Source organism: Mauremys mutica, chromosome 4, assembly GCF_020497125.1.
Source record: "Mauremys mutica isolate MM-2020 ecotype Southern chromosome 4, ASM2049712v1, whole genome shotgun sequence".
NCBI lineage: Eukaryota > Metazoa > Chordata > Testudines > Geoemydidae > Mauremys > Mauremys mutica.
The window spans coordinates 138009231-138034961 of record NC_059075.1 but is presented as its reverse complement, the minus strand read 5'-3'; the positions used below and the strand labels follow the sequence as shown (position 1 = coordinate 138034961).

At 47.7% G+C, this 25731-nt stretch overlaps 1 protein-coding gene across 4 annotated transcripts in view; it reads right to left on the bottom strand.

Moving 5' to 3' along the window:
- Positions 1 to 25731, bottom strand: part of TMCC2 (transmembrane and coiled-coil domain family 2) — an 81086-nt gene that overhangs the window by 32312 nt on the left and 23043 nt on the right. For all 4 annotated transcript variants that reach the window (XM_045013261.1, XM_045013259.1, XM_045013260.1 and 1 more), the window contains one exon: positions 23408 to 23914. In XM_045013261.1, coding sequence (XP_044869196.1) covers positions 23408 to 23914 — 507 coding nt within the window. The remainder of the gene's footprint in view (positions 1 to 23407; positions 23915 to 25731) is intronic.

The following is a 25731-nucleotide window of genomic DNA, read 5'->3' as shown; positions in this document are numbered from 1 at the left end:
CATTGACTCTGAGGGAAGGTTTGCCCCAATAAAGGCCTTAGGATTTGACTGACTGAGAAATAAGTGTTCAAATGCCAAGGGAGTTCTTTCTGTGGAGAGAGTGGGTATGAGGGGGCGGCTTATACTTGACTCAGCCAGATGTGGTAAACTGGGTCTACGTTGTTGCAGTGATGAGTCAAAGATGATCCTTTAAGTGTGGGATTTGCTACTTCCTGGGTGGATCTCAGGGTGATGCTATTTAAGGCCTTGCTGGCACTAGGGGAACTTCTGGAAAATTGCCCCCAGTTGCTACTATTTGGTCAGCTCCATGAGAGAAAACATTGGCAGCCTTAGGGCTGGTGGTGTATAAAGCATCATGGCAATTAGTCCTGCTCTGAGTAGTGTTAAATGACATGGCAGCCCGAAACCCAGCTAGTCCCAGTGCTGCTAACAGCAGCGGAGACTAGTTGGCGTTAGCGACAGAGGAGGATTTGTAGGACATTTTCCTAGTGTAGACAGGACCATGAAGTAGGACGAAACTGGACAGACACAGGCTGTGAATGTAACGGGGGTGAGGAGTCTAATGGCAACCTTGTCGCTGTACAGGAATACCCTTGTTTGTTCATTCTGCCTTGGGTGCTGAGAGACAAATTCTGCTCTCAGCCACAAAACCTCACTGTCTGAACTGGATTGCAACAGATGCAGAGGAGAGAACAACGTGGCCCTGGAAGTTTCTGAATGTACTGTTGTCCACCACCAAAAATCTTATCAAGTCAGCTTTGGGAGAGTCATCTTCTACATGAGTTGGCTTATACTGCTCTCTGTACAGTGGGCATACAATGCAAATCTATATCGATTGCACTTTTCAAAGGAATCTGCATAGTCTCTTGTAGCATTAACTGGAACGGCAAACAACAGCCATAGGTCAAAGGAATCTTTGCAACACCAAGTCTCTTTGCTACGTGGTGCGTTGGTACTGTAGCTACATCCCCTTCAGGATTAATTAAATGAGAATATCTACGAGCAGTATCTAGCCTCTTCTTGTGAATTAATTTTGACTTCTTCTAGCACCTTTTATCCAAAGATCTCAAAGCACCTTACCAGCATGAATGAATGAAGTTCCACAATACCCCAGGAGGAGCTTGTCACTTTACAGATGGGGAAATGGAGGTGTAGAAAGTCTAGGTCACACGTGGCTTCTGATGTCTCAATTTTCTTGGTGCCCTACTTAAAACAACTTGGGCCTCATTTTAAGAAATGGCCTACAGCTCCCATTGACTTCCACTGGACTGGCAGGCCCTCGACGCCTCTGAAAACCAGGCCCAAGTTGTTTCAAGTTGGGCACCCAGAAATTATAAACCACTCTTGACAATATGCGTCCCTATCTGACTTATCCAGGGTCACAAGGGAGCCAGTGACAGACCCTGGAATAAAATCGCAGCATCCTGTCTTCCAGCCCCTGCTCTATCACATTTCCCTTTGAAAGGGAATAAAACCTACTGGTGTGGCCTGCCCATCTCCTGCTCTACTCACTAGACTGTGCTCCCGCTCATAAACGGCTAGATCAGTCTCTGTACACTCCATTCAAATTAATGGATGCTGCACTCTTGAACTGAGGGGAGAACAGGCCCCGTAACTTCAGAAAAGAATCATAAAACAAGCAGATACGATGAACTGATCTCTCCTTTCCCAGGGTGGAGGAAGCACTCAAAGAGCACATCCAAAGAACAATCCATGCTGAGGGTGTTGTATCTATAATGCATTCACTTGCCCTGCTTGCTTTCATTTCCCTGCAACATTGGTATTATTCGTTATTATTAAATATCTGCGAGGTATTGCTGGGGTGGACTTGTTCTACCAACCTCAGCATGAAATATCCCTGAGCTCTGCAGCTGTTATGAAATCACAAGAAAGGCATGTAGCAAGAATTCCCCAGGTCTGGCTAACACTGCTGCTGCTGCAATCAATTTACATTCTCCAGCGAAGGGGGTGGGGACATGAGGCAGGGGCCAGATTACATCATTTTATACTGTTTTCTTTTCTCAAGAATGGTTTTACTCTTGGCCCCTTTCTCTGTGACTTTTAAACCACTAACATTTTCCGAAGGTCCTGGGGTGACTTACCCTTTGCCTCCCTTGAACACTGCCTACTTGGGTAAGGAATTAAGCCTCACAAACAGTTATCCCCATTTTACAGATGGGAAAATTGAGGCACACTGGCCCAAAATCCTACATGAAGCTTGAGCCATGGTTAGAAGCCAAGTCCATAGGTACTTACGTGAATTAGGTCATATTTGGGAGGCAGTGTTGCCTAGGGGATAGAGCACAAGACTGGGCCTCAGGAGACCTGAGCTCTATTCCCAGTTCAACCACTGGCCTGCTAGGTGACCTTGGACAAGTCATTTCCCTTCTCTGTGCCTCAGTTTCCCCACCTGTGCGGACAATGCTACTGACCTTTGTAAAGTGCTTTGAGATCCACAGTGCTATTATTATTAATCATTAAAAGGTGCTGAGCACCTCAGCTCCTATAGACTTCAGTGCAATTTGTGCATGCTTTGCCCTGCTGAAACACAGGGTGCTTATTTAGTGCAAAATGTAGGCATAAGAGCTTAACGTTAGGCTCCTTCCTACATTGGCCTGGATCCTATACCTACAACCATGCTTTCTCCTAGCAAAAATGGTATTTAAAGGTCAAACAAAATTGCACTGGGAACAGCTATGTGTCCAAGCAAGGTGGATACTCAGTGCTGATTTCATTATCATCACCAAGCAAACTCTGATGCGACCAAGAGAGAGACTGACTTTCTATTTTCTTTACAATTTTAAAATGTGCTCTGACGACGTGATTTGTTGGTATCTCAATCCGTTCAGCTATTAGCGTCCCAGGCTGTGTCAACCTATCCAGCTGCTGCTATGGTTTACTCCTAAAATGCAGGCAACTCACTACAATGAAACCTTGCTCATTTGTTCTTTGCTAACCCACCAGCCTGATCGTTCTCCTTACAAAAGTGGTGGTCTCATCCCACTGCTGAGTAAACATTTAACAGCTAGGAGCGCAGCAGTGAGTTCTCATGGTTCTATGACTTCACGGCCCATATTCAACCACGGAGTAACTCCACTGACTTCTAAGGAATTACACCGGGAAACAACTGGTCCCTATTCCTTAACAAAAGAACACTTATTGTTACACTATAAATAACTGAGGGCCAGATCCTTAGGTGGTGTAATAGCTCTAGTTAGGATCTGGCCCTTAAAATTAAACCACATTTGTCAGACTCAATCAACAATGCAACATCATAGGATTCAACATCCTGAAAATATACATATATTTAAATCACGCTTGCTAGCTGACACCTTACTTCATAAAACACACAATCCACTTTCGGTTTGCCAACGGTTCGGGTGAATTAATGAGGCTCCTCTGTGCTAGCAGGTCCATGCAACATTGAACATGTTTCAGTCTAAGCCAGCTGGCTTACTCTCTGCTCCCATCTCATTCCAAGCTACAAGCAATAAGCAAAGGATATTCCAAGGGTGCCGGGATTCCTGGCATCCCCTGTCCTACAGCTCTAAGCACTGGGGTATTTCAGCTCACTCTTCAGACACAAAATTGCCTCCTGGAAATGAAGTCTCCTTTCACCATCTTCTCGGCTTTAAATTCTTCCCCTCCTGAATTTGCTCGGCGTTTGGTCTGACTCAGGAGGAGTCACTGCCTGACATGCAAACCTCTCTGGCTCTCTCCAGCTCTGGAGCATAATCTTTCACTGGACAGTTGTTAATTCTGACAAGTTCTACGTAACCTGATCCTTAAAAGGGGGAAAGCTCCCCCCCTCCTTTGAAACCTAATTCCATCAGATGCCAGCTGGCGCTGAGGAAGGAGCCACTGCTGTGCCCAGTCCATCACAGCCAACAAGAACGTGCCTTGTCAGAAACGATGAACTTTGACTGATTTTCCTGAACTCTCCGCCCTAAGCTGCACTGCAGATGGCTGAGCTATCTGCACTGACGACCTCTCAGGCCTTTCAAGGATGAGAAATGGCCAGTCCTCAATGTTACCGGGACCAGGCTGGAGCTTTCCATAATACCCGGTCTCCATATAAGACCAGCTAGGAACTGGAGCAAAGGTTGTGACCCAATATCTGGGGAATAATTCTTCCAAGGAGGTCTCTCCAGAACACAATCCCTGTGTTATAGGGCCTGATCCAACGAAACTCTCCCATTGAGTTCAGTGGGCTTTCGATGAGGCCCTAAAAGCAGAGTCATAGCTCTGGTCTTTCCAGAATTTCTGGGCTCAATGAACTAGGAGCAAATACAGTCCCATAATGACAAAGGACTGGGTAGAATTTGGCAGACAGCATGCTGGAGCAACCAAAGGCAGCAATTTTGAGAAGGAGCAGTGCACCTGAACAAACACTGCTAAGGAATCCCAAAGAAGCAGAAGAGGAAGAAACGGAAGGCTACAGAAAACGTGTGACAAACAGGGCATCTGGATACTCCCTTTAAATTAGAGAGGGAGTGGGAATCGGGACACCTGGGCTCTAGTCTCAATTCTTCTCTGTTTTGCTGCACTTACTGGCACTGAGCCTTTAATGTGGACAACACATAGGAGCTCGATTTTTAAGGTTTCATATGCAAGACTTGCCACATAGGAAACCACATGGAACTCACGTGGGATCCCATGACCCCTAGGCCCCCTAAAACTGCCCAAACTCTCAGAAGTCTCAGGCAGGAAATACCATTTACGCAGGGATCGGCACAAAGAAAGCAGCTGGGTGGGAGGGTGTGGAGACTGATTAAGAAGAAAAGATGATCGTGAAGCTAATGGTTGCCCTTCGTTACATTTGAGACTACATGAACAGGGCAAGAGTGTAAGTAATAATGGGGAACGCTGGGGTCAGGAGGAGAATATTAAGAATACCACGGAGCTCTCCTATTTTTGTGAGTTAGTGTAAACAGAGAATGCAATTTCATCCCCCTGACTGCTGTTTACTGTAACCAAAATACAGCACCCCACTTCACCCCAGAGGTGATTAAATTTCAGTGCTGGACTGACTAACCTGTGTGTACAGTCACTGTATCTGTTTGTGATGTATTCTGGGCTTTCTGTATTGAAACAACTTGGTATAAACTCATCAGGTCAAATTCCCCAACACCATGGAGTAATTCTATTGGTGTCCACGTAGTTAAACTGGGGAGAACGCTGACCCATTAAATTCAGAAATGGATCTCTCTGGCTACTCAGAAGCCGATCTGAAGTATTAGCCCCCACCTGTCTAATGACTGAAGTATCTGAAAAGCATGAAGGTATCACTGCTGGGGGGTGGGGGGGGGGCGGGGAGGAAGGAGGAGAAAAGAGACCACAGCTGGTGCTGTCATTTGTTACTGTAATTTTATCCTGTCAAGAGAGCCAAGGGCAGCCATGCCAGGAGCCTGAGGGAAGCATTTCAATGCACTGACAAAAAATTCAGTGGTGCTGCTACTGAGATTAGCTTCTGCCCCATGGCTCTACTGGCCCCCCCCATTATACATTTCATATTTCGGCGCAGCTAACTCCAGCTACCCCAGTTCATCAGGCCAGTCTGCCTCAGGACAACAATTTATGTATTCTCGTGATTATCTCACCTTGAGGCCTCCTGGTGCTGGGTGCTATACACACAGCTAACAAAATGGGCTTAAAGGCCAAGTACACAATGAGTCTCTTATGCTGGCTCTTCTCTCTAGTTCCCACAGAGAGAGAGGTCGGACACATTCAGTTGCCCTTCTGAGGTTGCTCTGTCTTCAGCCAGCACCCAGCCAGGGGGCTCCCGGGGTGTTCACAGAGTGTGAGGGGGCATTCACAGAACTGCAGAGACAGCCACATGACCCTCATTATCTCTAGGTTCTTTCCTCACTGCATTTCCTCTCCCTCATTTCCTCTCTGCCTCGCTCTCTTTCTCTTGTGACTCTGTCTCCTCCCAAGATGGCTTGTGGGGAGCAGACTTCTACAAAGCCAGTGTCAATGTCCTCACTTCTCTCTGGACAACAAGGAAACCCATCTGTGCAAGTCCTTCCTCCACCAAGCTCTGATGATGTACCTCAGCCCTGACCTGAAACAACCCCTGCTATTCCAGTAATGGACCCCTGGGACAGTTCTGCCGATGTGCCTCAATCCTGACCTGCAATGCTCCCTGAGATTCCAGTCCTAGGTTCCCCATCCACACGGCTCTGCCAGTGCACCTTGATCCTTACCCACAGCACCCCATGCTATTCCAGCCCTGGGTCCCCTCTATGCTCTGTCACTGCCCCTCAGTCCTGATCTGCAATTCTACTTCTCCAGTCCCACCTCTCCTCACATGTCTGCCACCGCATTTCAGTTCTGACCTGCACCCTCCTCCCCACGGCCCACCGCCACTATTCCAGCCATTCACAGGGAATGCCAACTGGATCAAACTGCTCTGCTTTTGTAAGGTAGGCGAGGAACCACAATGAGTCCTCACACATTGGTTGCGGCCTTCAATCCAGACTGGAATCTTCTAGGTGTAAACCAGAATTGCACCATTTACAGCCCAGCTCACTCTCACACACACATACACACTTTCCCACAGTATCTGAATCTCTAGTTTAAATTCTGCTAAAACAATTGAATTAAGAAGCCTGACATACATCCCCCTAGCAGCCCTGATGCAGGGAGCAATGGTGTAACAATGCCACCTAATGACCATAGGAGTGACCAACAATTGCTGCTGAAACTTCTTTTGGAGAAAACAACAGAGTCCTGTGGCACCTTATAGACCAGCAGATGTATTGGAGCATGAGCTTTCGTGGGTGAATACCCACTTCGTCAAGACGCATAGAGAGTAATATTTCAGCCCAGCACCTGGCCCGTACGACTGTTAAATGGATCTCACACGCCTAATTCCCTGAGCCCTCTGCTGAAAACACACCTGTCAATATTAGAGGTGCATGGCTCAAATCTGCCGAGCTCTGATCTTCCCACTATGGCTTTGTTTCCAGGCTGGATGCAAACCTAGAAGAGGCCGATTTTCCACCCCATAAATTCTGCAGCACTAGGGCTCTGAAACAGGAGTGAGGCGCCTAAATACTTTTAACGATCTGGGCCGCCGTTATTATGATGCTGAGAGTCCTGTAAATGAATAGACTGATTTGACCGAGAGGCAGCCCATGATGGGAGAAACGTCATGTGAGCAGCTGATCGAGGCCAGTTTCCTCACCCTGCAGGACAAAATTTCACAGGAACAACTAGTGAAGTTTAGGCACAGCCACACAGGAACTTGAACCTGCTGGCAGAAGCTCCCACAATGCTCAGCAGCAGCCCCCGACAGGCGATTAAGAGGTAGCAACAGGCTTAGAAAGATGGCCCATCCAGTCATGGTGGGACTGGCTGCGATGTGGAGTCTTGAGGATGGTAAAGCAGAAAAATCCACAGAGGCAGGAAGCAAAGAGTGAATGAGGAGTAATAGGTCTTTTTTATGAGGATGAGAAGTCCCCACTCTTCTCTCTCCCCAAATAACTATGTAAAGAACTCAGCAGGCCTTGTCTCCTTCCTGGTGCCTCTGAGGCAGAAGATGCAACCAGCCCACTCCATCTCAGCCCCCTCCAGCCTGTGGTCTCACCCACCATTAGCCTCTGATCTGTGCAGCTTTCCATCAGGAACAGCAGTCAGACATACCCCTCCCACATCTCTAAGGAAGGTCTTTCCTGACCTCAACAAGCCATTCATCTCCTGCACTGTGCATGTGATGAGACTCCTGCCATGCCTGGAGACAAAGGCATTAACCACTGCCTTTAGTTTCCATCAAGAAACTAGTTCAGCACCATCAAGAAATAATAATAAATACTAGCCACTATTTTAACGAACCCCATAAATGCAGGAATACCCATCTGCTAGGAACAGGGCTGAGTTCTGCCACACAGCCACTGGATAGAAACAACCACCGAAGGCTGGATTTGAATCAGCAAACTGGCCACAAAAGGTTTTCTAGCTCCTTACAAAGCCCCCGCAGCACGCCCTGTACAAACAGCTTCTTTCTCTGAGGGTCCCCATCTCTGGTTCCTTGCTCTGTTGCAGGTCATTCCGTACACCCTCTTGCACCTTAGCTAGACAACGTACTTCCAAACCAGGAAGCACAGACAGCATCCAGTTGTGTTGGAGGAATCCTGCTTTCCGGGATGGGGTGTGTGTGTGTGGAATAGTCAGAAATGAAGGCACTCACCTGGTCATGAACCATCTCGTCGCATCAGGCAGGTAGTGCAATCCCAGGTGACTTTGTGCTCGGCTCTCTGGCAGCACTACGTACAAATCTGGCTTGGGTCCCCGGTTCCTGCAGCCCCTCTTGAGGAGGGCGTAGGGACGGGGAAAGAATATTCCTTCAACTGCACACAGAGGCGTCAGCCACACAGGATGCCATCAATCTGTATCGGCGCCACTGTTAATCTGACAATGGCTGCAAACTATTTGGTCTGAGCAAGGGCCAGGAGGGTTAGGACCTGCGAGCACAATGCCAATGCTTCCCATCCCTCCCTCCCAGATGCGCAGCCCAATGGGGTTGCGCTGTGCGGGCCTCAGCAGCCGACTCAGCAGGGTAATAATCCCCTTCTGTCGGCCTCTCTCAGGAAGGCCTGGCAGGTCACCAAGTGGAGATTAGTGAGATAATGAAAAAGCTCCTCAGAGCGCGCCCGCCGCCATGGCCTGCCTGCCTCCACCCTCCCCCAGCCATGCTGCCTGCGCCACTGCTCCCATCACCCAGCACTTTGAAAAGTGCTCAGCTGTGCAGATGGTAAATCCGCGTCTCCCACGGTCTTTGGAAGCAGCGCTCCAATGTTCTTCCCATGGGCTGCAGCAACACCTGCTGGCCTCATCTGGACATGCCACGCTCTAGGGAATGCGGCCCACCTTGCAGCACAGAAAACACCCCCATCAGCACAGGAGCAGGTGGTGCTGCTGCTAACCAGCCTCTCTCCTCCCCCTCTGCACATGTGCTGCAAAGAAACAGAGGAAGCTCTCCCCATGCGCAGAACTGCACAATGGGTTAGGCGCATTAACAGGGATTTACACCTTCCTCTCAAACCATAGGATGGGCTGCTGTCTGATTTCAAAGGCCAATGAACTGAACCTCTGCAGCTAATCCTACATATGTCAGCATCTGGGGTTTGGTCTGAGCTAACTCTGTTTAGGAGACTAAACGCCCTAAGTATGGCCCTCGATGGGGACCATAAAAAGGAAGAGGGTGCAAATGAGGCACCCTGCTGGCTGATCAGCCCAGAGGAGAGTTGGCCAAGCGCTGGGTGGAACAGAGGATAAAACACTCTAGCCCTCCACTGCTGCAAACTTATGATCCTGGCTTGGCTCACTAGTGAAAAGAGGTTGTCCAGTTTCAACCTAGTGCCCAGTGAGACATCTGTCCAAATCATAAAGCCACCACAGTGGCCCAAAGCAGAAAAAGAAAGTAGAACATGCAGCCACTGTCAGTCAGAGCAACTAAAGTTTTAAGCCACCCACATCCAGTCAGACAAATCTACATCAAACGCAAGGAAGTCTAATGCAATCGCTTGAAATCTGAATTAGTCACAAGATGCTCATAACTATACCAAACGTGTCTGCATTCCAGGAGAAAAAAGCTTCACAGGAGGGGCAGACTCGGTTACCCAGTGAATTGAATTGTAAAGTGGCAGATAAAGATTCTCGCTACCTGACTGGCAGATAAAAACGCATATGCCACGTGTTGTCTTGCAAAAGCATGTAGAATCCCTGGAATTTTCAGTGCAGTGGGAAATAGCCGTACATCAGAAGTTGTTTGCAATCATCCAGCCAGAGAGCAAGTGTTCCCTATCTCATTCCATAATTATCCCACTCTGAATACTTGCCTGCTTTTGTAGACTACACAAAATAATAGAAAATGTAGAGTAGGTGGAGCATCCTGGGAGGAGGACTAGAGAAGCTGCTCTCAGGTCCTTTTCATCTCTCATTTCAGGAATTCGTAACAGAAAACAAAGGTTTGCTCTAATTTTAAGATATTCATTTACCAGGGACTGGAGGCTGAAATGTCAGATAATGAATTATATTATGAGCCTGTCAGCTCCGGGTTGCTGGTTTTGAATACAGATCATGTCAACACTGCTTAAAACTTGTTGCCACCTGAAGGCTGTTTTTTGATCTCAATCCAGTTCTTAGGAGACAAAGATCAGTGTCATAAACCTGGCCTCCGATGCAGATAACTATTATCCAGTTTTACAGAGGGGCATAATGAGGCACAGAGAGGGTAAGTGACTTGACTAACATCACACGGCATATGAGAGTCAGAAATAGAACCCAAGAGGCCTGAATCCCAGGTCTTTGTTCCAATCACGAGAGTTCTACCCTACCAGTTCACCTGGGTAGCACACATCCCACTCCTGCTGGCTTCAGGGGCTAGGATGGGGCTTATTTACCACTTGTGTAATAGGGATCTAGCTCCTTTGAGAACACAGCTGAATATCAGCTCAGCCCAGACAGCTGTTTCTTTCCAGCCAGACCAGGACCTAGTAGAATTTACAGAATATCGGAAAATAACTTAGTGCAAACAATTTTGTCACCAGTAGAGGGGGTTCTGAGTCAAAAGAGGCTGGCTGCAGGGAAATAGGCAGAGAGATCTTTAAAACAGAAGTGCCTTAAATTAAGTTTGGTAAGGCGGGCAGCGGGCTGCAGGGACCTAATTAAGAAAAATGTCAATGGCTGCTCAGCGAACACTTGCTAAGGCTGAGCAATTATGTAAAAGATTAATACAGCTCTTATACTTAAGCTGTTATGCAATGAACTCAAAATTCAATATGAAATGCCTGGGTGAAAAGTTTATTCTTATTAATGCTGCATGTCAGCATTGCAATCTGCTTTTAACGACACAGCTGGGGTAGAAAGGGTCGGGGTCAGCCATCACTACCCATGTGGGTAGTGCCCATGTGCCAGGCCTGATTCAGAAAGCAAATCGGAGCCCAGCATACAGATAGCTTGCAGGATTGTTGGTGCCACTGGGAGTTGCACAAGCTTCTCAGGAGCAGAATGAATTTGGAAGTGGCAGGTCACTTCACTTCCTGGTGTCTCAGTTTCCCCATGTGCAAAATGGGAACAACAATACTGACCTACCTGCCATGGAGGTACAGGGGAAAACTAATTATTATTATTATTGCAGTAACACCTATGGACCCCAGTCAGGGACCGAATCCCCATTGTACTGGGCACCATACAAACAAGTAACACAAAGGCCTCTTTGCCCCAGATTGTTCGCAGATTTACACAATACACAACAGGGCCCAATCAAACAAAGCACTTAGGGCCAGATTTTAGAGGTATGTAAGCTCCTAAAGATGCAGATAAGAGCCTTGTGGGTACATAGGTGCCTAACTCCCACTGGAATCAATGGAAACCAATGGGAGTTGGGTGCCTGGAGCTTTGGAAAATCTCTTTAGGTGCCTATCTGCATCTTTAGGCACCTGAATACCTTTAAAAATCTGGCCCTTAAGCACATGCTTCAGTTTAAGCCCATGAGCAGAACAATTGCCCCTGATGATAAGTATTATCACCCACATTCTGCACAGGGAGAACCAGAAGAACTGACAGGTGAAGGGACTTACTTCAGTGGAACAACATGTGCTCAAAGTTAAACATGTGCTTAGATGCTTTTCTGGATCAGGACCCATATGAATAAACTAACACACAGGGCATGGGGAGAAAGCAAGGTAAGACTAGAGCCAACGGCACGTGCATAAATTGGTAGTCACCTCGGTCTCAGCAGTTAGAGATGGGTCACCTGCTAAAGCAATGCCATAAACTAGTGTTTGTCAAGCAGCCTGGAGACAAAGGCATTATCCACTGCCTTTAGTTTCCACCAAGAAACTGGTTCAGCACCATCAAGAACTAATAATAAATACTAGCCACTATTTTAACGAATCCCATAAATGTACATGGTACGAGGTCAGCATGGAACACTGGAATGCACCCGTAAGAAGACCAGCAGTATGGTCACAGCTGCAGCCCGCATTCTGTCTAGTCTAATGTTTCTGAGTACACACCACACTCACCCCATTTTCATGTCCTTTCTGTACTAAAAGAAAAAGCCCGCTCTTTGGTCTGAAATTAACGAGAGTCAGATCCTCAGCTGCAGCAGGCATGCTCAGCGCAGCTGTGGAGAGCGGGGGGCAAAGGTCACTATTAAATATTATTTTTATTTGTATTACTGTAGTGTGTAGGGTCCTCAGTCATGCACTAGGACATCCTGGTGCTAGGCACTGTACAAACACAGAACAAAAAGATGGTCTCTACAAAGTCATCTTTACATACCCCAATCCTGGGCCAGCTGTGGACTCACAGTCCCCACTGTAATTTAGAGCATCCAGTACCACAGACTGCACCCAGGATCTGAAATTCCAGCCAGGGTCTTTCTGCCTCTTATATTATCCCTGGTATTATTTTTATTTGTATTCCAGTAGTGCCTGAAAGCCCTAACTGAGATCAGCACCACATTATGCTATGTGCTGCACCAATGCATATAGGGCTGAAAGACAGCCTCCGACCTAAAGAATTTCTATCTAAACAGACACAGCAGATTAAGAGTGAGAGGAGAAACAGAGGCACCAAGAGTAGACATGACTGACCGGTGGGCACACAGCATGTCACTGGCACAGCTGGGAATAGAATCCAACTATTCTGAGTCCTGGTTCCATCTCTTATCCGCTGCCTCTCTTCGTAGTGAAGATTTGACAATTGGCACCTTGCTGCCAATTTTATCCATGATATATGAGCCAGAACAGAATGCATCTTGTTCACCTGCAACTGCACAGGCAACTACAAGACTAATATTAATAAACAGCTTGTTTGTGTCAGCAGAGAAAGCGGATCTGAGTCAGAGAGACTAAGAAGCAGATACGTTGAGTAAGACAAGACAATTTTTACAGAGTCACATGATTTTAACCACATTTGAATGCACCAAACTTTCCCTAACCACAGAACGTGCCACTGAAAATCAAAACAAAATATTCAGAACAAACTGGCAGAGGTGGAAACTCCCTGTGACTCAGAAATAACTGAGCGACTGCTTGAACCATTTCCATCAGACAATACTAGTAGCATTACAAGACACAGAGTGCGGGAATGCTACAGAGACAATAACCTCTATGAGTTCAATCTTGCTCTAAATTGTATCAGTATACTGCACAAGTTGGTCCTGTGTGTCTCTTTGCCCTGTCCTATTGTAATGATCAATGAATGAATGCGTGAAATTTGCCCATGTGCAGAGAGCAAAGCACAAGGCCGACGTATCACTTAAGACCTCATATCAGAGCTCAAGTGGGAATTAAGTGGCTCTCTGCACAGGAATGAATTTCATCCAAATGTCTGTAAGGTGCTACCTATAATCTTCTACAAGCTGGGAAAGTGGTTTCATTGTCTTAACTCTCCCTAGCAAATTTGACCAGGGGGTTTTCACTCCAGGAAGCGGAGTTGTTTGGGTTATTTTAAGAAGCAGAATTGTTGGGGGACTTCTTAGCCATAGGAAGTGGGGATTTTTAGCATGCAATGTATGGTTTTACTATTGATTTTCAGCAGTCTGGGAGCGCAAAACATTTTAATCATGCTGAGAGGCTCTCCCCTGCATGTGACTCCTGCAGTCTGAGTGGCTACTGGCTTTGTACTGATTTATAGCCCTAACAAAGGGACCGCTCTTTGGCAGAAACCCAACAAGGCAGGCATCCTCTACAGTAATCTTCCTGGCTCCCAGACACCAGCCGGTGCATTCTCTCAGGCCACAGCCATCAGCTTAATTACAGTTAGAAATCTACACTGCTGAAATGCACGACTAGATGCCACATGGCTTTAGAGCAAAGAAGCACCTTTCTGACTAACACTTAAAACAGGCTAGATACAGGGGAAGATAATTTATGGCCGTGTCTGTCATGGACTCTGATGTGATGGAGAAATCCCCTTTTCGCAGGTCACCCGGTACTTTTCCGTGGATACTAAAGGTTTTCTTGTTCTGTCCTTCTTTCTCCTCCCTCCCTCTCTAAGGGTGAACCAGGGTGTCAAAGGAGCAAAGGGCAGCATTCCTGCACGCCATGCAGTTCTTAGCACCCCTGAGCCCAGCTCTCCCCTGCAGGGCACCTTGTGCAGGCATTTATCCTTGTGCAGAGTGGGTGTCAAATGCTCCCGTGTGGATCTGGGGTATATTTTATGCCCACTCTGCAGAGACATAAATGCTGACTCCAAAAGAGCAGTAGGAAAGAATCAAGCTCTGTAGTCAGACCTTGACCCTCCATCTCCATGTGTCCCCGTTTCAATATGGATATTCACCCTTTATTATTATTTGTTTTGCAGTAACAGTTAAGGCGCTCCAGTCATGGAACAGGACCCCATTGTGCTGTACGAACACAGAGCAAAAAGACAGTCCTTGCCCCAAAGAGCTCTGGTGTTCTTCCCCCTCAGCTTACCCTGCCCCTACTAATGGCACTCTCAGAAGACCAAAAGTTCTGGAGAGTTTTCTTTACACCCCAGCAGGCAGATGCCTGTTTGGAGAAGCACGTGTCAGGAATGAGGACAGGGCAAAGGAAGAAAGAAGAACTCCAAATTCAGGAGCCCAGGCTGGCAGAGTGGTGACAAGGAGTTGGTACTGAGATCGTTCTGACCACGCTGCAATTTGTGGGTTTGTACTGCGGGAGTGCATGTGCGTATATGCACGTTTGCGTAAATATTTTAAGTGCACGAATGTGTAAGTGCATGTGAGTATTTGTGTGTGGGGGTGCATCAATGAATATGTAAATGTGCTCAAATGTATATGGGGGAGCGTGAGGATGTATATGTAAAGATACGTGTTCATGCATATGTGTTTATTAACCCTTTCGCTATCGCTGGACCCTCATGTGTCTCGACTGCAGTTTTCATTCAGATTCCATCCATCTGAACAGCACATCAGATTGCACCATGCATCACACCAGGGAGGAGCAGCCAATTTCCTGCCTGAACACAAACTGCCACCTAGCACAAAAGGGGTCACTAAAGAAAAGACCCTGGATTAATTTCAAACAGGAGGCTTTATTTTTTCCCAAGGCTATGGACAAATAATAAAGGTGAGAGAGTTAATATTACAGAGCTCTTGTCATCCTAGAACACACTTATTGTTCCCATTGCCCTAAGAAGGCCTCTCTGCCACAATATCACCTTTAATCTTATTTTTCTTTGTCTTGTGTGCCTTTAATTATTCATCTGCCTTTTTTGTGTTCGTTTATGCAGCCTTATCAGCTGACATGAGCCCCGCTTTGTTTTCAAGTTCTGATATGTCAGTCTGAACTACCCTGGTACGAAACTCTTGTGGCAAGCAAACAGGGGTCAATGAGGCTGGGTGCTGCAGCAAAGGCCAATCCTAGACCATAAAAAAGGCCAGAAGCAAAGCGAAGCAAAACACATAACACAGGGGGCCAGAACAGATTCCCATGTCCAGCAAGTTCCTTTTTACACGGCTCGGGCTCTGCAAAGGAGCCTTCAGGAGGGAGTGAATTTACACACTACACTGGGTTTGAAGGCGAGTGTGTATGTATACAACAGGTCTGTGTGCTTCTAAGAGCATGTCTGTGCTTGAGCGAGCGTGTGTAGACGGGTGAGTGAGTTTGTGAACATGGGCTAGTGAGTATCATGCGAGTGCCTGTGTGTGTATTTGTAAGACAGTGGAGGAGTGTGTAAGACCTGTGTGTGTCTGTGAGGTTGTGTCTACATCTCTCAGTGTGAGTGTGTGTCCCCCTTTGTGTGGTTTTTAATTTGTGTGCGCAACTCTGCGTGCATCGGTGTGTGTTTGTGTCTGTGCGTAACTGTGTCCAGGTCTATTCATGTATGACTCGGTGTATATATGTGTGTGTATGTGTGTAAGCACATGTTCCTAGAGCTTTCATTGTTGCTGCAGCTCAAAGTATGTACATAGAAAAAGTCAAATGCAGACTGCAAAACAAACAAAAGTCTCCTGTTGTTATTGTTTCCATTGCCTCATCAGGCAACGGAAGGGTCCAGGTCATATTTCATTCCTCAGAGATTCAGTACAATATATATATAGAGAGAAATTCAGTTCAGGCACCAAAGGAACAATCATGGGCCAGGCCTGCCGAAATCCATCTGTCCTGCTACCCTGGATCCCTTTCTTCTGACTGTACAAATCAGGTTGCCAGGAGGCTGCTGCGCTACTGAATGATATTAGCTTGGAACAGGAAGCTGACACCTGAAACCGCAAGCTCCCATTTGAGCAGGTAAAGCTGTATCTGCATCCATCAGCAAAGAGATCCGGGCCATGAAAATCAACAAAACACTGAGGATTGGGGCCAGGGAACTAGTTTTTCCTCTTTGGGGCTCTGCCAAACCATTACTGGTGTGAGTGCAAAGATCTGTTGTAATGACCTTTTTTATTCCTTGTTGTGAAATTGTGAATTTTGTTGCTTGCTGTAAGACAAGGACCACTCTGCATAGAGCTAGGCAGAGTGCAAATGGCTCACACTGAGCCTAATGCACATTCACCCTGCCACTCCAGCCCTGTCCTGCCCCGCCCCACCCCACCACTCGGCCAGTGCACCTGGAGCCTGACCTGCAGCACCCCTATTAGTTCATCCCTGGAACTCCATCCTAGCATACAGCAATCCATGTTAATCCAGCCCGGAACCCCAAAGCACCTCAGCCCGGACCTGTCACCTACCCAATGCACCTGAATCCAGACCTGTATCACCATCACCATCACCCTCTTGTTATTCCAGGCCTCTCCACCACCTCATCTCTGCCCACATACTTCAGTCCAGATCTGCAGCCATTCCTACTCTTCAAAACCTGGGGTCCTCACCTCACCTCTGCCTAGCAGCAGCCTGCTTTTCGAATCCTAGACCACCCCCACAGCTCTGCCAATTCATCCAATCCTGAGTATCTTTTCTTCCTCTAGTTCTGCCCCCAGCATATTCACATACCCAGCTCTACCCAGGTATCTCAACCCAGGGCTGCTATTCTAGTTCCCGACTGTTCCTGAGGCCAGTGTTGCCAACTCTTGCGATTTATTACGAGTCTTGCAATATTTGGTCTTTTTCTTAAAGTCCCAGCTCCTGGAGTCATGTTATCCCATGAGCATCTCAGCTTTCATTTAAAGCAAAAATAAGTTTCTAGCCCTCATGATTGTGGAGAAAAGCTTGAACACAGGAACCCTAAAGGCTCAAAACGCAGAAGGCAAATCAAAAGAACACAAACTATATTGTTTTTAAGCCATATTCCTGATTTTTGAGGGCCAGACTAGTGAGTTTCGGGGTTGGCAATGCTGCTGTGTGAGCGAGTGGCATTTCAGTCACGTCTGCCGAGTGTGCAGCTGAGACCACCAAAATCATTACACGAGAGATCCTGAATCCGCTTTGAACCACGGCTCCCAGAGCGACAGTCTGGTGCACTGGGCAACTGCGCCTGAGAATGAAGTGAACAATAAACCCATCTTCTCCTCCCAGTCACTCAGAGGCAACAGAGCTGAAAGCTGCTCCCAAGTAACAAGCATGTGTCCCCTCCCTCACTGGCTGCACTTTGTCCTCGGAGTGCTGTGCAGCTGTGTTAATCTGCACTGTTTCATAATTAAGAAATATCATCCTCTCTATTAGCAATTTGCAGCCACTTACCCTGTCTGCATATTTCTGTTGGCTGACCCAGGACGAAAGCCTTCAGGAAATCTCGGCCTACAGGTGCCTGAGGTCTGGAGATAGGAGACTCAACCCCCTACCCTGTGTGCTTGATCCTGTACCATGTAGGCAGGGAATACTCCATGCACTGTGCTGACCGGGCCAGGGGAGTGTGAGGGACCTGGATCTTGCATTAATGAGATGCTGCCACAGCAGCAGGAGGGAGGCCTGAGATGGGAGCATGGAGCTTAGCACCCACTAAGCAGAATATGGGTCCCACTTGAGCTCATGTCTCCTGAGACGCACCTAGGTCTATGCCCCCTTTTTAAACCTGCACTCTGCCAAGTAAGAAAGTGGGCTTGCCAGGGTGGGCATGCTCAATGCACCGTGCTACACACAGCACACAACCTTACATAGCCTCTGCTCACGCATGCCCGGGAGCACAAACTCCACCCTGCACTCCCTGCTGAGCCTGGTGCTAGGGCTTCCAGGATCAAGGCCTTTTTGTAAAACCAAGGATGTAAGGTCTTGAGGGGTTGCTGGATTGATTTATTAACTGTGCACCCCATTCAGTAGCTCATGCCAAGCTGGCTGCATCGTAATAACAAACAACTAATAATAAAAGAAAAGAAAGAAAGAAAGAAAATAATAAAAAAAGACACAATAAGGGCTAATGATGAAATGGTTCTGAAGGAAGTGACACAACAGAGAAAAGGAAATGACCATCGGGTGGCCCTATAGCACTTTCCACTCCTCCCCTGCATGGCTGGCTGCTGAGATGAAACGTGGTCCATTTCCCCTTTCTCTCCACACCTCCTGGATGCTTGTGGGGGCACAGAGTAGAGTGGCAGGGGTTCCAATGCATCTGCTCAAATCTCTCCTGCCAAACGCTAATTCTTCCAGTAGGAAGAATTCTCATGATAAGTAAGTTCCTTGGGACAGAGATTTTTGGTACAGTGCTCAGCATACTGCGGCCCCAATCCTGATTGAGGTCTCTGGGTCCTACTAGAATAATAAAACAAATCAGAGCTCTCTCTCTTTCTCTGTCTGGGACCCAGAATTTCATCTTTAAAACAATTGGCTATAAATGCAGCCCTTGCTTATCCCGATCCCTTCCAGGCAAATAAACCAGCTGGCATCCTTGAAGTCTTTCCAAGCTTGGACTCATTGTAGCAAGAGCCAGCGTCTCTCCAGGTCGCCTGCTCCAGGCAGACACAGCTGTTTGTTTACAGTGAGAGAGAGGGAAAGTGAAGATTAGATGCAGGCGTCAGGACTTCCAGGTTTTGTTCCCAATTCTGGAGAGGATGTGAAGTCTGGTAATTACAGCAGAGAACGGGAGTCAGGATTCCTGGATCTTATATCTTTAGTGTGGGAGACAGTGTGGTTTAGTGGTTAACACAGAAGATTAGGAGCCAGGATTCCTGAGTTCTGTTGTCAGCCCTGGGAGGGATGTTTCTGGTAGTTAGAGCTCAGGAATGGGAGTGAAGATCCATGGATTTGTCAAGAACAAATAGGGCCAAACCAACCGATTTTCCTTCTTTGACAGGGTTACTGGCCTAGTGGCAAGGGAGAAGTGGTAGATTCTGATTTTGACGCAGTCGCAACAAGACATTCTCATAAGCAAACTAGAGCCATGTGGTATGGCTGAAATGACCATAAAGTGGGTGCAAAACTGGTTGAAAAATCGTACTGAAAGAGTAGTTATCTCAAACCAGGAGGATGTATATAATGGGGTCCAGCAGGGGTATGTCCTGAGTCCAGTACTATTCAAAATTTTCATAAATTAGTTGCATAATGGAGGGAAAAGTACGCTTATAAAATCTGTGGATGACACCAAGCTGGGAGAAGTTGCAAGCACTTTGGAAGACAGGATTAGAATTTAAAACAACCTCAACAAATTGAAGAATTGGTCTGAATTCAACAAGAAGAAATTCAAGAAAGTGAAGTGCAAAGTACTGCCCTGAGGAAGGAAAAATCAAAAGCACAATATCAAAACGGGACTAGCTGGTTAGGCAGTAGGATTGCTGAAAAGGATCTGGGGCTTACTGTGGATAACAACTTGAACATGAGTCAACAATGTAATGTTGGTAAAAAGGTCATTATTATTCTTGGTGTATTAGCAAGGATGTCATACGAAAGACACAGGAGGTATCTGTCCTGCTCTATTCACCACTGGTGAGGCCTCAGCTGGAATACTGTGTTCAGCTCTGGGCACCATGCTTTAGGGGATATGTGGACAAACTGGAGAAAGTCCAGAGGAGAGACACAAAAATGATGACAGGTTTAGAAAATCTGACCTATGAGGAAAGATTAAAAAAAACCTGGGCATGTTTAGTCTTGAGCAAAGAAGACTGAGGGGGAAACCTGATAACACTTTTCAAATATGTTAAGGGCTGTTACAAAGAGGATGGTGAACAATTGTTCTCCATGGCCACTGAAGGTAGGACAAGAAGTAATGGGCTTAATCTGCAGTGGGGGAGATTTAGGTTAGTTATTGGGAAACACTTTCTAACTGTAAGGATGGCCCAATTTATGACCTAGGGATGAAAAGCTCTATGTAAGAGCTAGGTATTATTATGGCATGGGGCACTACAAACACAAAGAGTGAGATAGAGTCCCACTGCAACGAGATTACAACCTAAAGAGACAACAGATAGGAGGGGAAACTGAGGCACAGAGCAGCAACGTGACTGCCCAGGTCACAGGCGGAGCTGGGAATAGTGCCCCAGTCTTCTGACTCCCAGTCCAGTGCTCTACTCCATAGTCCACACCGTTCTTAATCATTGGGCTATAACCGTCATCGCAGCTGTTTAATTCCTCTCCTCTATCATGAGGGTATTTCCTCCTACTGGAGGGGAATGGACTGGATGATCTAACAGGCATTCTCCATTTACGATACTATGGTAAATAACTGTATCTTTGACTCTGCTTCCCTCCCCGCCGCAGCTACTTTATGGGAAAATTTAATCATGGAACAACGGGCAGCGTGTTAGAAAAAGCCATGGGGACAGATGGCTTAGCAGTCAAGTGACATGGCACTCCTTGGGTGAAACAACCACACAGTCCATTGTTCTCAAAGCAGTTTGGTTCTTAAAAGCTGCTAAAGTCCTTATGCAGGATTATACGGCTCTCTGCAAGATCCCCTTCTCTCTCTCACAAATCCCCTTCCTGGGAATATGCAATGGCACATTCTTCACCTTCATTTCACCCAGAGACATGCCGAAATAGCCAGCAGCCACCAAAACCAGCAGGCTTGTTTGGTTAGGGTGAGCTGCTAGCTACCATTAAAATTCATCTCACGGACTGGGATAATTACAGCAGCTTCTTCCTTGGCAGAAAGGCATCCTCTTTCCAAAGGTGCTTGGGGTGCTCTACTTTTCAGCAGGGCTCTATCAAACGTGTGCGCTTTGAAGCTGTTGACGGGGCGGGGGGCAGTGGGCTATGAGATCAGGATCTGGTATGTCAACTAGGCACCATTTGAACTATTCACCTCATTGCTCTGGGGGCGGATGGAGAGTTGTACATAAGACTTGAAGCTCTTCCCACCGGAGCTATTGGGAGCAGGATTAGAGTCTATCTCAGGGGAGCGTACAAACCTACCAGAGACTCTTCTCTCCCTGCTCCAGAGGAACTAATGGCTTGATGACACTCGCTACCTGAGCGGCATTTACAGCAGCGAACCCGATTTCCAACAGCCAGTCACAAGGACATCCCTTCAGCACATCTGGGTCTGCAGCTGATAAGGTTCACTCTATCTAGCTAAGCATTTGTAGTGCATCCATGACTGGTATTTTGGTGCCAGATTAGATCTCAGGATGATAGAGCCCCCTTAGGAATACCTCAGACAGAAAGAAATAAAATCTCTGCCTATTAGCGTCCACCTGATACGGAGGCTGCTTAAGACCCAGTCCCCTAAGGCTCCAATCCTGCAAGGTGCTCGAGCCTTCAGTTCTGGGTTTTGAGGGTGCAGGATCAAGCCCTGTGAGCTGCCAGATCGCTCTGAAGAGTACTTGGAAAAACCCTGTGAAGCAGAATCCTATTTCTGGCACCCAGGGGCCATGAGTGGCAGGGCAATCTGAGAAATAGGGCTTGGGTTGAAGATATCAGACTGGATATAAGGCGTACATTTTTAATGGTGACAGTAAATAGCCCTTGGAAAAATTTACCAAGGGTCGCGGTGGAGTCTCCATCACTGACAATTTTTACATCAAATTGGAGGTTTTTCTAAACGCTCTGCTCTAGGGATTACTTTGGGGCAGTTCTCTGGCCTGGGTTACACAGGGGGTCAGACTAGATGATTACAGTGGTCCCTTCTGGCCTTGGAATCTATGAATTTTCACTCTCCGAATCAGCCTGCATGCATAAGGCTGAAGATCTGGAGCCAAAGCCTGTCTCAGTTACACCCATGCACTCCCCAAAGGGGTTCGCACAGCAGTAACTCAGAGCAGAACGGTGTCGTGTAACGAAACACCCAGCCAAATAAGACCATGACTGCCCAACAAGCCAGCTGATGAGTTCATTAAATCAAAATGATTGCAAAGGGGAGATGAGGTATGAGTTAAAAATAGGCATTGAGGCGAACCCTAGTAGGAGGAGGAGAAGTTATTGAGCAGATGATGTTCTCTTTATGAGCTAAAAGATTCCCGCCCAGAGACTACAGGGATTAAGCAGGAGCCCACAGTCTGACATTAGCTGAGTAGCCACTATGTGAGCTATGAGAAGCGGCTGGTTATGGTGCATCAGGCTTTCTGGATAATACATCGACCTGGGCATGCTTCTGCAGACAAGCTGCAACCATTGGGGGAGGGGGGTGGGGGAAGACAAGCACATTCCTCTCCACCCAATCTTTTTACTTTTATTCTGACGTCCTCCGTGTGACTGCAGGACTCATGCATTTTCCCTCCTGGCTCCCTCCCACCCACAGACACCACCCCCAGGTCCTGCTGCATTGACTCAGGGCTGGTTAACAGCAGGAGGAATTGGATCAAGCTCCTCCTGGCTACAAAGTTGCCTGGAAATTCCCGTGCCTGAAATCACCGTCTGAAGGGACAACTGGCAGCTATGCTTCATGAAGAGGCATTCGAAAAACAGCAACTCCAAGGGCAGCAGCCGGGAGACCGGAAACGTACGTACATATGTACGTACGCGCGCGTGCGTGCGTGTGTGTCCTTCTGAAAGATGATCCCAACACTCCCCACAAAGCAAGCAGTGGCGCGACAGGGTCAGACAAGGTACATGCAAGGAGCAGCACAGGCTGAGCACCTCTCTGCAGGATGCTGGATACCCCAGATAGGATCCCATCATTCTATACTCTTCAAGCTATAGGCTCTTGGGCCCCATGACCTCTCTAGAGCAGACTAACAATCCCCTAGTTCACCTTCTGAACAATGCGCAACCACCACATCAAAAATAGGGCCTATTAAGGGTGCTACAGGGTTTAATCCTATGGAGACGCTGACAGTTGCAGCCATCAGACAATCTCTTATTTCCTAGCATTAATGCCCAAAACAATGAGAGTCACATTGGCAATCTGCCTGGAGCCTGAGGAACGCACCTAATTTGCTTAAAATGGAGCAGACGGCAGCTCCTGCTTCTTTAACATGGATACGGCAGGTAGCAGCAGCAACAGTCTGGCTACTTGGATCAATAAACACCATTGCATACTGGGACTGGCCTCTGTATTAAAGATGGGGCCACAGCATGGTAGAACTCTGGGGCCTCATTTGATTTCTCGCGGGGAGTGGGCCAGGCACTGCCAGGCTTACGTCTTTCAACAGTTAGCCTACCTTGTCGGCGAGGCACTCCGACTCCTCTGGGAGGAGGTACACAGCCCCACTTTCAGCCAGCAAGATGGCGGTGTCTGTGGCAGATGAAGACCTTGGCCGGCCCTGGTGCTGATGCAGTATGGCTGTGAGGCTACTATCCTGGGGAGCCTTCCGGACCAGATGGGGGCTGCCTTTCTGGGGATCAAGGGAGCTGCTTTTGCTCCGGCGGCTGCCACTGTGCAAGCTGCTCCCTCTCTTGATAGATGGGCGGGAGCGGATCTGCTGCAGCACCCTGTTGAAGGCAGTGGGGCGTACAGGGAGGTCGTGGAGGGACATGGCGTAGGAGACACGGTGCATCTCTGGCGAGCGTTCCTTCTCATCAGGGGAGTCGTGGTCAGACATCCCGTAGTGCTGCGACAGAGAGTCCTGGGAGTTCTGATGCTCCCGTTCCCGCGACCTGCGGCGACTGTGGAAAAGGTGCTTCAGGCCATGGCCAAACATGGAGCCTTCTGAGAGCTGCTGTATTTTCTGTGACAGAGGAGAGAAAACAAAGCACACGAACCACTATTATTATACCCTGGAGTGTATGTCCCTGCTCTTAATTAGTCCATATACGGCAGCTAAATAGTACGGTGATGGAATGACAGATGAAAAATACTCCTTAATGACATTACAGCCCTGGGGCCAAACTGTCTACTGATGTAAAGTGGTGCAGCTTCAGTGAAATCCACTAAATAACACTGGGATCCTGTAAAAGAAGACACTGCCTCCCTGCATGGCTGGAGGGCTTTCAGAAGGCTGGGACTGTGTTGTACCCGGGCACTTTAGCATGTGCTTTAGAAAGATTCCACGCTGCTGAAAGCAGCTCCTTGCAGCACGCAGGCACAAGTGAATGAAGGCTGGTGTGGCACCTGTAACTTGGCATTCTCAGGTCTATGTTCTTCTCATACAGGTTTTTCTTTTGCATGTCAGTTTCCCCGTATTTTTGCAAGTCTTCTCTGCCCTCCTTGCATTTCAATAAGGATCCCTCCTCTCCCCATCCTGGGAGGCAAAACCAACCAGATCCTAATGTTAGTGCCTTTCCCTTTGTCCAGTTCCCCACTGCACCCCTCAACCCCTCCTTCTTTTAGCAGAACGGTACCATTGCCTCCCTCATTCGCACTATGCTGTGGAGGTCCTGTTGCTTATCTCTGCTTGCTTTTCCCAGATAATAGGTGCTAAGTTCTGCAGGCCTGTGAGAAGAACATGCCAGAGTCCTGTGAATAGCAGCACAAAGTGCTGCTATTGCCAAACCTCCAGACCAGTTCAGGTTGCAGACATATAAGTCAAACCTAGCTTTGATACACCTTGCAAGGGTCAGGGAGGAGTTTACTCCTCTAGCTACCAGATACAGCACTGCACAACAGGCATTCTGGGCAGAGGGATTCTCCTTCCTTTGAAGCACTACGCATTGGCCACCATGGGAGGCAGGATATTGGCCTTGCTAGACTGATGGCCCTATACGCGTATGTAACAGCATCAATAGTCAGAGAGGGCAGTGTTGCGGCATGGCAAGCGCGCCATCCACTGACCATTCAGTGGGCTTTGCTCTCATAGAAAGGAGCCAGTTATGATTCACGATGAGGCAATGTTATGGAAGAAGAAAGGCCAGAAACAATGTGGCATCTCTCTATAATGATGACAAAGACACATGGTGAGTCGCAGCTCCACTCCGCTCAGCTGTGAATGGCTCCCATATGACGTTCACTTCTTGTTAGCATCACAGCTCTGTGGCTCCACAAAACATCTGTTCCTGCACTTTCATTAGAGCTGGAGTGCACAAAAGACTAGTCAAGGTGGTTCAGTGCTCAGTAATACTAACAGCTGGCACTTACCCAGTGCCTTATGAACCTCTCCTAAGTAAGCCTCAGTGTGCATCTCTGAATCATTAATCCCATTTCACAGGAAGGACGAGCAAGATGGAGAAGGGCATAAGGATCAGAGCTGGGATTAGAATGCCACAGTCCCAAGATCCCAGCCCTCCACTCAGGTATAAGGTCGTGGCTTATTTCTGCTCAATGTGTATGACAGTGGCTGTTCTGTAAAGCCCCACTGAGGTTCCCACCCTGGGTTTGTGCACACTGCCTATAGCGAGGTACACTGGCCCTTTCAGAGTAGAGGGGCCCAGAAGGCCCCATTCCAGTGAGCTGAAATGAACAAAGGCCTGGGAAATGGTCTGGCAGTGGAAGAGAGGAAGCGGTTCCGGGGAATTAGGAGTTGGATGGGGGGAAACCCAGGCACACTGTTCCTTTAAGGGCTTGGAATCAGCAGCCTTGTAATGAAGGCTGGGGTAGGGCTCCCCTCCC